The sequence below is a fragment of the Nelusetta ayraudi genome, unplaced genomic scaffold (genome assembly GCF_046127955.1).
Source record: "Nelusetta ayraudi isolate G7.1 ecotype Tasmania unplaced genomic scaffold, CSIRO-AGI_Nayr_v1 ptg000042l, whole genome shotgun sequence".
Taxonomy (NCBI): domain Eukaryota; kingdom Metazoa; phylum Chordata; class Actinopteri; order Tetraodontiformes; family Monacanthidae; genus Nelusetta; species Nelusetta ayraudi.
In genome coordinates, this window is record NW_027466092.1 from 5,929,538 (window position 1) to 5,943,297 (window position 13,760).

General features: G+C 42.0%; 1 protein-coding gene across 2 annotated transcripts in view; it reads right to left on the minus strand.

Moving 5' to 3' along the window:
* The window catches only part of pde5ab (phosphodiesterase 5A, cGMP-specific, b), a 55,162-nt gene extending 47,191 nt beyond the window's left edge, over window positions 1-7,971 (minus strand). The window contains exon 1 of one of the 2 annotated variants that reach the window (XM_076033901.1): window positions 7,887-7,971. In XM_076033901.1, coding sequence (XP_075890016.1) covers window positions 7,887-7,891 — 5 coding nt within the window. In that variant the 5' untranslated portion in view covers window positions 7,892-7,971. Of the gene's footprint in view, window positions 1-7,194; window positions 7,355-7,886 lie in introns of those variants that run through there. The other variant, XM_076033902.1, reaches the window with a different exon arrangement.
* Between the last annotated feature and the right edge of the window lie 5,789 nt (window positions 7,972-13,760).

A 13,760-nucleotide genomic window follows, 5' to 3' on the forward strand; every position in this document is an offset into this window, starting at 1 on the left:
TGTGTGTCACTGCCATGTCTGACTATGACCTCACCCTGAACCTTGTGATGCATTAGGTAAGCCTCGGGACTCGGGAGGAACTCAGGGCTGTTCTCTGACCTAATTTGAAGGAAGAAATCCTGCATTATTGTTTGTTTCTTTGGCGAATGTCTCAGCATGGCAGTGTGATTCTGTCTAAAAGATCGGGGCCACCTGAGAGCTTCAGAGTTTTGATGAGAACGAGCTGCCAAAGCTTGAATCGTGACTGCAAGTTAGGATTTCCCTCCCACTCAATATTTCTTGGTTCATCTACAAAAATAATTGATAACACCAAAAACTTGTGTCACTAATAAATGAATTATTAAAATATTATTAGAACATTTGCTACGTGTGGTTTCAGTTGTTTTCATTGATTTGGCCTTGAAAACATACATTTAATTAATAAAATGTCTACAACGTCATCATTATGGTCTATAAACCATAATATCAAAGCAGATTTAGGTCATTTTTCAACATAAACAAATGAGCCAGGCATATTTTCTGTCAATGCCACAACATTATGTTCTGTCACAGGAAAAGCCAATTTATCTTTGGAATCATTGTCAGGTGTGATAGTGGCTAAATTGAGAGTAATGCAAGAGTCTTAGGATACTGTTGAGTGATTTTAAATAAAGCTAATATGAATAAATAATAGGAAATGAAACGTGTATTATTAGACAACCTATTAAAGTCAAAAGTGGGTAAAAACAGTCAAACTAATGTCACTTGCTCAGAGCTCAGACGTTTCATGAACATTATGAAATGGCCATATCCCAAGTCTCAGTCTGAAGACTTTGTGAGGTCACACCAAAGACGCGGCCTCTAGGGAGCGCTCCATCCTGCATGCGTCCTCCTTGTGTCAGTCCCAAAGAAGATAAATGCAAGAGTTGTGTCAGAAAAGACATCAAAACAGCTTTTACAATCTAAACAAGCTGATTCATTTGCTGTGGCGAGAAAGGATTTGCTTCACTGTATATCAATTGCTGTAATGCTAACTGCTTTAACTACGTGACCTGTAGAGTCATCAGTGTGAATCAGAAGGATAAACCATCTGAACTATCAGTGGAACTGTTTTTCTGTCGACTTGCGATCTCAAAGGTACTGGACTACTAGCACTGCTGATGTAGTAGTACCAGTACTACTAGTATAGTGGTGGCCCAACATGTCCAGCTCCTTGCAAGTACAACTACTCTTTATATAAATATAAATGTTTATATTTACCCAGAGAAAGCACACCATTTATTTATTTATTTAAACTTTTATCTTGTTCACTTAATCTTTACTCAGTTTCATTCTCACGGATTGCACGGTGGTCAATTTAAGAGGAATCTGAGTCAGCAAGGCCCATGTGCATAAACACACTTATCTAGAATCAAACTGTTTCACCAGCTGTGGCTTATCATGTGCAGGAGAAGCCAGTGTCCCTCCTTTACTGTGGAGGATGGAATACACACACACACACACACACACGCACACGCACACACATAGTCGTGTGTGCCTCTGTGCGCTTGCTGCACACATACATGTGTCCCTGTTACACATACTGAGCCAGTCCCGTGATGCTTGTGTGTGGACACAGGCCTGATCTGTGCAAAGCTGCTCATCCATGAAGTCCCTGGTCAGTGAGTAAGTACGATGTGTATAATGTGTAAACACAGTAAAAAGAAAAAAAAAGAAAAAAGAAAAAAGGTGCTACTCACAAGGTTTGCGGCTGTTTGGCGGCTTATTCACGACGTGTGGAAAGGCAATGCAATAGCATATATTTATTGAACACACAATGAGCACATGGGCAAAGTATTTTCTTTTTTTGAAGAATTTCCTGATGTGCAATTCACATTTATTATATCAGAATTAAGTTATTTAAATTAAGTCTAAATTAAGACCGAGCATGTCCCAGATCTTGAGAGGAATACACTGTAACACAGGAATATGTAAACTACTCTGTTTGCACAACACGGACATAGGAAATGTGTGCAGGATTGTAGAAAATGATGGAAGGCAGAAAATATGAATAAATCCTTTTGCTACAGAAACATTCATAAATGATCGTACCCAAAATTCATAAATTTGCTTGAATAAATTTGTACTCATTTATGCATAACGTCATAAATGGCTTTTTGAAAGGTGTTAGATAGAAGAAAACGATAATAAACAAATAAATTCATGTGGAATTCTTCAAAGGAAATCTTTGAAGTTACTGCAAACTTGAAAATGTGCAGCACATACAATTGAAGTCTTTGTGAACATTTTAGAAACAAAAGAATCTGTTGAAATGACGTCTGAAGCAGCCAAACGAGAAACTGTTGCTGCTTTTGTACAGCGTTCCCTTTACGAAGTTCCCATTCATTCCTAATTACCGCTGACCATATTGAAACATTAACCCTTCAAAGTGTGGAACGGTGTTTTAAGTCTTACTCTGAGTGTCAATATAGTATATACGGCCTTCACTTCGGTCCGTCAACCCGTCAACCATTAACCACTATTGATTTTTACCAGTGTTACTAAAGTGACTGCACACACACACACAACACAAACACCTTGTCATAAAAGTGATTTATGACAGCGTGGTAGCCAACAAATGGTCTAAAATAAACATGACTGCTGGAATTTATGAATTGTAGCAGTCGATAGGTGCTGATACAAGCAGATAAGCAATCTCAGTTGGCGCTGAACTTCAGTGAGGCAGCAGACCTTTGACAGACTTGCTTGTTACACAGTAAATCAGGACAGAAATTTTGGTGGACGTGAACAGACTGTGGTTGTCAACATCTGAGTGCAGTAGAATCCCTGATAATAGCCTAATTGCTGGGGGTGTAATCTGAGCCATGATTGTCACTGTTCCAGGTCTCACAACACAAAAAGGCAAACTCCTCTCTTTTTTGTGAAGAAAACTCAATCTTTCTCTCTGTCAGCAATGATGACACAGAAAAGCAGTGGCAGCGCCCGGGAGTCCAGCAGTATTTTATCAGATGCTAACACACACCTTTGGACTCGCTCTCTCGCTCTCAGTGGACTCCGGCTGCCTCAGCTAAGTGAATTAGCCTCGCTGCAGCAGCTTGCTGATGAATAGCCAGCAGTAGGTGTTGGGTTACATGTTAGGGGAAAGTGGGCTCTGGGCATCCATCATATTCATTACAGCCTGGGGAGGTCTGCCCTGGATGCTAATGTTCAGCCGGCTGCTACTCCAGCTGTGGAGGGACAGGCTGGAGGAGGCTCCAGCATCCATTATTCACTCCATTTACTCGCAGGTTTACTGAGTGGAAGTCAAGTTTCTTCACAAAGAAGAAAACAGGGTCAATTGTCTTAACAATCTGTTGTTCACCGTCCCCACCACTAATTATTTGAATATATATGGAGGTAAGTATGGATGTGGTTTACAGTTTGAAAAACGATACTGAGCTTTTGTAGTTTATTACTTCTTCAAATTTGAAGATATACACACATTGTCTGTGTGTAATAAAGCTGATTCTCAGTCAATCCAACACCCTTCCATCCTCTTTAACACAAAACGCAAACCAGCAAACAAAGAAGAAGAATTGTTCATTTAGGCTAGAGTCATGAAGGCGTGTGCAATTTGTCAGTTCGCGCCTCCTGAGTGGGTTTAATGCATTCATCCCTGGTTGATCTATTAGTAAATCAGATGAAATGGAGAAGACAGAATATGTTGTTATATTGACTAATAGCTCTGGGTACATTTTTCTTTATCCCTGTCGTCTCACACTCTTTCTTTTGAGATTAATCTGACTCATGATTAATTATCCTACAACTGTAAAAATATTTGATTTTAGCTTCCTGCTGTCCACGAGGTCACAGTGGCTATTGTCACATTACAACTTGCTGGTTGTACAGCATGCTCGATCATAGCTTCTGAATAGTGTAATAAGCAAAAGAACTCATTGTCAGATTAGGGACATAACACAGCTGAAGTGAATTCTGAATATTAGACTCTGTTCCATTTGCGGCAATAGTTGTCATAATATTAGTTATTCATTTTAGTAAATTATAAAACAAACACATAGTAAAGCTTTGGGTTGATGTAGTGCAATGCAGTTTGGTCAGTGCATTCCCCTGTCAGACTGGCAAATGTCCACGCAAATGTGCTTGCAAATGTTTTCTCAAACAGGCAAACAAAGATGCCAACAGTGTGGAGTCAGCGCGAGCTTCCCTTAACTGGTCTGCCGCAGAGTCAACAAACTGGGTCTGAGTGATGGACTGGTCAGCGCTCTTGGAAATGCCTTTTTTTTTTTTTTTTTTTGCAATGTTTTAAACAGCTACTTTACAAGGGTTTCATTTTTTTTTTTTTTTGTAATCACCCTCAGGCAGTGGAACTTTTTCAACGGCTCTCTGCAAATGGGCAAAACAACCCTGTTATTGTTCCAAAGTTTGAATGTGAGAGAGACACTCCTGCCTGGCTCCAGATATTGATCTGGGTGAGAGAAGGAAACAGCTGTAATTACTGAATCCTAGGCAAAGTGTGACATAACAGAAAAGTGCTTGTTATGATTTTTTTTTTTTTTTTTTTTTTTTAAAGGGAGAGAAAATAACAGGCTTTTTTCTCCTCACAGGTACAAGTATAATCATTCACATTAACAACACCCTGCAGCACAAATCAATGAGAGCAATCAGCCAAGACATTAAGGGTAATGCGAAAGGGTTTGTTTGTCTTTGGGATGGAACAAGTATCGCCTGCACCCATGTGAGCGCGAGGAATTCTCTTGCCATTTTGTTTGCTTGACTTCTGTGTTATTCTGTATATTGTGTTTAGAAGCCCTGCTCACAAACTTCACACGCACAAAGCTATGAATTCATTACCCAACATTGCAGGCATACAGAAAATGTTATTTAAGTGGAGTTTATGAGAGGCCTGTCTTATAAGTATGCAGGTCTGAACAAAACAAGTCCGTCTGACTGATTCCTTTCAAGCATCACTGACTCAAATTGATCCACGTCTAGCGCAGCAAAGACTTTTTTTTTAAGTCAGATGCTCTTGCCGACAAACAGAGAACACAGTCAGTGACTGTGCAGAATGATGGACGAACCCTTTGATTTCAACAGGGAGGCCAACGAAGGACCAAAAACCTGCAGTTCTTGCGTTTAGCCAGCAGGAACCGCCAAAGTTGGTTGCAAGGCTAAAAGGGAACTCAAGGCACACACTCAATCGCTATTCCACTGTCACACCATTTTTTTCAGCTTTGTGTCTTAAAAGTCTGTATTACTGGGTTGATGTAAAGCAGACTTGACAGTAAATCTCCGTCTTCCAGCACTCGAAAAAAAAAAAAAAAACCTTCAGTCATGGCCCTCATCGCCTTCCTCCTGCCAACACCGTCGTCCTGTTTATTCTCACCCACTTGTAGATTTATAAAGTCCATTTCCCGGCTTACATAAACGCCGCCTTACACCGGCCGCCTGATGCTTGTCCTCCGCCTGGGCAGGATTCTGCATGCTAGCTGGCTACACTTAGCTTTTCTTGACCTGGTGTCAAGACCCGGCAGAGGTGTTAATGTGTGAAACAGAGGCAAGGAGGCTACACCGTTGCCCCCACCACCATGACTGACCTCGCACCTTTGAAAAGAGGCAGCACTTGTCTGAGTAATTCAGTGTGCAATGTGTCACATTTGGCGGATCTTGACATGTGGCGAAGCGTAAGACAACTTTCCACATCTGCTCTCCTCCACGCCACACCCTCGCCTGGTTTGAGGGTTTATTTTTAGCGGGGAAAGCCTCAGAATAGCCCTCATCCTCAAATGGAAATTTAAGGGACGAACACAATGGGAACTTGGCTCCAATACTGTCACCCCCTGCCCTGCCCCATGGGGAAGAAGTGACTCATGTGACCTCAACTGGGCCCACTCTGGAAGAAATAAATCAGAAAATGCGACAAACTCAACGGGGGAAACAAGAAGGAAGCCAAAAAAACAAAAAACAAAAAAAAACTGAATCACGCTGGCTCATCTTCAAACGTCACTGTTCAAATTTCTGCAGTTTTCAATCCCGCTTTCTTCCCTTTGCGCTGTACGATTGACTCCACCGCGGCCCGGCCGACAAAAAGCACATGGCCTCTGCTTACATGTTCCCATTATATAGTAATAACGTCCAAGCAGAGTTCCCAAGTCTAATCCAAATCTAGTGGAGGAGCCGAGCCATTCGTCAAAGCGTTACGCCCTGAGGGGGTTTCTCTTGCCCGGCAGAAATAGCAAATATATATTTCTATAAACAGACACGAGCGCTCGCCAGGTTTGTTGCCAATCAAGAAGAGAGATGCGACTTTTCAACCACTGCCCATGTTGTTACCAGCAGGAGGCCATAAAACTGAGCCTGCGGGCTAAATGTGGTTACATCAACATGTTTAAAGAGAAAACTTTGTTGTCAAGTACAAATAAAACTGAATAATATATGAAATATAAGAACAAAATTTCAGTCCTTGCGTTACTCTGGCGCAAACCAGAATCATAGACTTGCAATACCGATGCAGAGCACCACTCCTAGCCACCAAATCCATCCCTTTAACTGATATCCATAGCAAATACTGGCTCCTTCAGTCACCTGTCTCAAGATGGGGAGTACATAACGTTCTTATCACACTTTAAAATTTAATTCTCATGAAAGATCAATTTGCCCCAGCATAAAGTTTAGTCAGCTGTGAATAGAAGTGTTTCCAGCTAAGACGAAAAGTGACCTGATGGCAGTTTGTCTAATAATAATCCTCCCAGAGGTTTCGGGAACAAAGCATGCACGGCATATCTTTGTAGCTTACACGTCAAGGCTGAGGCCGCGCCGGCTTCCTCTCACATCATTTAAAAAGAACTCCGCAAATAAACACCTCTGATCCTCGGCACTCACAACAGAGTGAAACAGCCCCTGGAGATATTTCCACTATTAAACAGATGGGATTACAGAGCAAGGAGCGAAGACAGAGGAGAGGAGATGGAGGCCTTATATAGTCAGAACAAACTTATCCTTGGACTCAGGTAGTCGACTGCAGCGTTGGATGCCGACTTTTCGTCGAGCCACCAGAGGTGATGAGAAGAGTGAGGAGATAAAAACAAAAGTTTTAAAACAAACCCGGCGAAAGACTTCAAGCACAAACTACGTACAAGAGAGGGAAAAAATGTGGCGGAGGTGAAGAGGAAAGCAGGCAGAATACAAAAATACACTTAATGATGATGAAAAACTGACCAACAAGCCAAATCCTCCACTTCCCATGACTGCGCAGGCCAATTGCTGTAGTCCGCTAAAGAGGGGTCAAAGGTGACGACTGCCCTCAGCTCTTGAACTCAATTCCTGGATCCCCGTCTGGATTCAAGTCCCATGACCCCTCCAGGGCCGCGATTCAGGACTGTGGGATCGGTGCCGACTTTTTATTTTTTTTATAAACTTACTGCACATGATTATTTATACTGGGCTTTGTGGGCGGCAACAGAGTCAAACCCTCTGAGAGGAGGGCGGTGTGAAAGTGGACATGCTCAGTCTGGCACTCTATTGAAACAGGAAGGAAGACCAACTGAACTCATCAAGACAAAAAAAAGGGGAGAGAGGGCAAAGCTGATTTGGAACTCCCACTCTCCCCATAAAAAAAATCAGATTCACACTGAGATAAAGTTACTCCAAAGCACATCAAGCTGACATGAAAGAGGATTTGCCTTCAGATTATCCCCTCATGTGGCCTTTTTAAGTATGCAAATCACATTTTGGAGCACTTGCACGCACACGCGATCTGACTCCTTTCTACCCTCCTTAAAGACATTAAATCTCTTTTTGCTTTATCACAGAGGAAACCGTAAAAATACACACACACACACACACACACACACACACACACACACAGGGAACTCTATCAGGCACCGCTGCAGTTGCAGTCTCGTACTCACCCCATGGCGGCGGAATGAAAAGCCCCTCCGGCTCTGCTGGCCAACCCTTGCTGCTGCAACACACAGGCGCGTGCACTGATGGAGCCTAACAAGGGGGTTTCCTCTCCCGCTCCCCCTGTGCAGCCGCCTAAATCCTCCCAGCCCCCCCCCCCCCTTCCCCCCCGGCTTTAGCTGTATCCTTTTTTGGAACTGGAGTAGAAAATGGAATTAAAAAAAAAAAGATGGAGGGAGAGTGTTAGAAAGTGAGCGAGGGAAGCAGAACAGGGAGCATGATTATTATTGTCCCCCCTTTTCCGCCCAAGCACTGGCTACCAGTGTTACTCCAGTACCACCAGTGTCCCGTCCGCTGTGCAGGCCTGCAGGGTCTCTTTCAGCAGTCCACCCCCCGCCACCCCTCCTCATTTCATATTCCACATTTTACAGCTTATGCAAGATGTTGACAGAGGAGACACTTCTCGCTCCCACTTTAATTATGAGAGTGATGAAGAATGATGAGACTCAGGGACGAGGCTCTATTTTATCACTGTGAACAACTAACAGTGCTCACCTGGCATTCTGGAGGTCTCAAAGTGGATATAAATAAGAAGGACTCTGGTGTTGCAATCCCCTGCACCACAGTGGAAAGCAAACCACATCTACTGGGAGCAACCGTGCTGAGGTTTTCCTAAGCTTTCTGTTTAATTAAATGTTCCAAACCACAGAACAGTTCAGAAAATAAATTTAGCTCCACTAATAGGGGAAAGGTGGGGGACTATTGTGTTATTTCATAAGTCATTTTTTTCATTGTGTGAACAATGGCTTCATTTGCTCCATGAGTTGAAAAAGAAAAACACTGTCACTGCTGTTTCACTGATTGAACCTATTAACTGCGTATAGTGATGGAGAGAGCATCTGGACTCAGAAGTGCAAAAAAACCCCCCACATTTTCTCATTAGATCAGCAGGGGCTGCCAAAACTGGTTGCAAAACAACTAAAAATTGACTTGCTGTCAATATGGAAATAACCAGAATTTCTTTATCTTTACAAACTGGTTAAAAATGCTTTTGTGGGTCTCAATGAAGAGTAAAACAATCAGTTAAAAATAGGCCCTAATGGCTGTTTTGTCCGGTTTGGTGTAATTTGACTAAAGAAGGCCTGTGGCTATGTACATGTGCATCCATCTGATCAGGTCGGCACTTCTTGGCAATCCCTGTGTGTGTGTGATTGTATACCATTGATGTACCCAGTAAATTTGCTTTTAAGAGTGTCTGTTTGTAGCCACCTGCTGTGCACCGCTTGGCACATAACGTCTCTGTTCTAATCAGATTAAAGCAACAACAGAGTGGGGGGAGGGGGGGGGGGTACTGCTTCAAAGGTAAAATGCGCTCCAGTCGTGGAACACTTTCAGGACGAGAAAAAAACAGACATCAATCTCTTTCAGAGCCGAGCCTTTGAGATGAAACAGCTGGCTTGTCAATGCCAAACACTGGCCAGTCTTTCTGTTTTTCATCACCGCTCTTGGATTCTCAATAAAGTGTTTAAATATGTAAAATTCCAATTTCTCCTTTTTATTTGATTTGCTTCCCTCGCTCATTTTCTCACACTTTGACCACCCTTTCTGTATCCCTTTCCCAGTCCAGTTCATTTGTTTTGCAGGGGCAGTTTTGAGAATCTCAAAAGAATTCACATTCTGCAGGATGCAGGAAATCACAAAAACAAAAAGTCTGGCCAGTCCAAACAACATGGTTAATTCTGAGTATACAAACTTGCAAGATGCTGATAAATCTGTGGGACGCTGAAGATTCTCCCAAAGAGCTGCGTTTCGTGCTGATCACATGTGCTGATTTTAGTGTGAAGCAACAGAATATGAAAAATAATTTCATTAAAAAAATGACTGAAACAACTTTAACAGACACTTGAAGCGAGGACTAAAACTATCAGTCAAAAAATGAGCAAAGCATGTGGTTAGGGAAACAACATCTGCTGTTCTAAAACTTACAATGGCAAATATGCATTAATATTCACAGTCACTCTCAATACATCCACTGTACATGTTTAAAATCCATCCAACACCCCAAGTTCTGACATGTGATTGGCAGGACTAAATGTGACTCATCCAGCTTTGTATCATCTTTGTCCATTTAATCAGAAAACAACAGACAATTTAACCTGATTAGTATCACCTCCTCCAAATTAATTGTGATTGGCTCTCGACTGAGAAGGCGTGGCAAGATGCGTGTGTCTGATGACTAACCTTGCTCCTCTCGGTCTTCCTACCACACATCATTGCTCACTCCAAAACTGCCACCAGGTTATATTTCAAAACTGATTTCAGTTCCCCACCCCCCCACCCCACAACAATCTTGTCTTCGATTGCAAGTTAGCGGGATCATTTGGCATTTAAGCCACAATTCGGCTAAACTGCAACAAATCATTTTTTCCTAAAACTTGGATCTGGAACATGGAGGCAAGTCAGAGGAACCCGATTGTCTTTTTTTGGAGGTGGTTGGGGCTGTTTTCAGAAGCGCTCGCAAAGAAACACAGACCGAACGCCAAAGCTAAACAAGCGAGGCAGACAAACAGACTATACCAAAAGTTGGAAATTATCTGTTCAACATCACCAGCAGTCACTGTGTTCATAAAAAAGTCTCACAAAGGTCTGCTCGTGATGAAAGTCAGCTGCTAGCTTAAAGTAAATGCAGACCTGCTGCTCCTCACGCTCCCTTAACAGCTTTTATTGGAACATTATCATTTTCAGGCCTATTTTATTTATTTATTTTTATTCTTTTACCTATAATTCCACCCTCTACTTCAGTCGGCCCCGCTGTATTGACACGCACGCGCGTGGACTTCAAATTCATTGGAGCAGAGAAATAAAGCTCCATTCTTTCACATTTGATCTAATATCAAAACTTGCTTCCGGCCTGTTTTCCATCTGTCCTGGCTCATCTCCATTTCATAGGGAGAAGAGAGCGGACAGATATGGATCCATTCGCCCCTGCCTGCTTAGCATTTGAATCACACATCAGTGATCAGCAGCTGCGCTTTAGCACTCCGCTGTCCACTCGCCCCGCTCAATGCCTCAGTCTGCAGCTCTCGTGCGCTCCCAGAATCCCGCTTCGCAGCTCACCTCACCTCACTCGTTCTTTCTCATACTTCACTGACTTTATTTAGACTTACTTCTCAGTCGTCTTTGCCCAACGCTTGTAGGAGACTGCGGTAAATGTCCTTTTGTTTTGTAGGTCAAGATATTGAAAACATTGTCACGTAATCATTTGTAATTTCGAATTTTCTTTTAAAGGACAAACTGAACATTTACACACTAAAAAAAAAATAAATTATAAATTCAAACCATTATTTGCCAGGCATATTGAAGTTATTAGAGAAATGCCCTTGATCAGGATGCCGGTTCTGCTTGCACATTTAAAATGTTGTGTAGTGTGTTGAAAGACTTAACCCCCCCCCCCCCCCCCCCTCTCGACACACACACACACACACACACACACACACACACACACACACTAGTGTTAATATCGTTAACGAAAACTGAACGAAATTTGTTCGTCAACGCCCATTTTTCAACTGACGGAAACTAGACTACACGAGACCGAACCCCACATGAATAAACAAGAACTGGGACTAAATCAGTATGCATTTTAGTTGAAAAAGACAAAACGAAAATATATTTCTCTAAACAAAGACTAGGCTAAAATCTATGGTCATTTTATTTCACGAACTAAGACGGGACGAATATATTATGCGACTTTCCGTCTCCTCTGCTGCGCATCGCTCTCCGCCTCTCCCGTGGGAAGCCTGGGTTTCCACTGCGAGTCAACCAGTGTGATCTGGTCGAGTGGTCGCCAACTGTATCCGGTTATTTGCACGCACGCGCACGCACACGCAAGAAACGTTCACGTATCCGGTATCAAAACAGACCGAATCATCAACTTGATTATACACCGCCCGCCGTTCCCCACACGCTCTCACACAGAAACACCCCCTTTGAAATCCACAGCGGGCACATTCAGTCACACAAACACCCGACGCGGACAATTGAATGAATGTACATTAAGGTGAAACATAAAACAGTAAAATGGCAACGCTTCAAAAGGGGCTCGGGGAAAAGAGATTGGGAAAGAAAGAATTTTCGCTACCTCGACGGCGAGGAAAGAAAACACTGTTTGATTATATCAGAAGGGAAGCAATGTGGTCACAAGACAGGTGGGGGGAACATACACTCGAAGAGACACATTGCAGTTCATCACAAAGAAATTCAGCTACGTTAACACAAAGTTTGTTGGTTGTTGTTTACATCGTTACAGCAAATCAACGTGGTGTTGGTTACCCCAAACTAATGCTGGCTAACTAGCTTCTTGGCACGTTGGCACTTAAAGAAGACCTTTACTGATCCCACAGTGGGGAAATTTGCATAATTACAGCAGCAAAACTGTATATTCTAATAGATTGGGAATTATATAAATTAAAGAAATAAGGCAATAAAAAAATAAAATATTTGTAGGTATAATAAACAGTTGAATTTACAGCTATCTAGCTGTACAACTGTATAAAACTCCGGAGAAGGGCCCTGCTGACCCCGAACCTCAGTCTCCTTCCCAGGTGGAGGTGACTCTGGCCCTTCCTGTAGATTTAACACGTAGGACCATTGCCACTTGTTGAGAAAATTGTGTGTGAAGTTGAAATGATGCTACAGTAGATACTTTATACTAATCCGGCAACATGTTCACAATTTCCAAAATAACATTAGGACATTAATATTATTTTTTTTAAAATTAGTTTTACCGAAATGACGGGGGTCCTTTGCCAGTTGATCAGTTGACAGAGTTTATTGTAACACAGGTCGGCATTTTATCGACAGGGGGATAAACCAAAAGTTGACCGGTCCACAGGTGCAAGAGAAAGGAAAGAGCTTTTGTTTTTCTTATTTATTTATTTTTTCAAATTCTGATGAAACCACATCGTTAAGTTGTTCTGTAAAAAAATACATTAATTCCCATACTGAATTTTGTACGATGCCGTTCTTATAATACATCCATGCCATGGTCCTAATTGTTTCTTTCTTTCTATTTACGTTGAGTGACATTATGGAAAGTGACACCACTGCGCATGCTCTGTGGCCCCATCATTGCAGAAGTTAAAAACTTTTTTTGCCGTATGTGCTGGGTGAGCAACTTCATTCAAATGAATGGGCCGCCATCTAGATCTCTGGGGTCCTGGGCCATCGGCATTTACTGCACAGTAGTAGTCCTCTGCAATTCTACACCTCAGAGCTCAACCTTTACATCATCAGGATTACTCTGAAATAAATACGTGTATGAACAAAACAAAAATAATTGTCCATGTAATAGATCCCATTAGGGAGGCCAATTGTCTCAAGTTGTTTCATTGCCATTATTAACTTTGCTTCTGCACATAAAAAACGGTACACCAGTGTCAGTCCTTTCTAAACTCATTAGGAGGTTGAAAATAGCACTGTGTATGAATCTGTCTTCAGACTGTCACCACCAACCCTATACTGAACATACACAGATTCAATGATACATGGTCTGGTTCAATGTACTGTGTATCTGTCCGTCTTTACTTGTTTTACTATGTGTAGAGCTGGAAGTCCTCAAATGAAACCTAAGCCAATTTGTGTGTGAGTCTCACTTGGATGTATAATATGGGTCGTACACATGAATATTGACCTGTTGTTTATATTTATAAAGAGCTATAAAAGAAAAAGGCTTCAGGAGTGCTTTGTTAAAATTCCACTCGAGGGAGATGTTATGAGATCGAATTAATTAAATGGGTTTCTGTGCATTTCAATATAAAACATACGTCATATTATTCCTCCCTTCCCCTGCCCCCTCCCCAAGAAAATAGAAGCTAAATAAG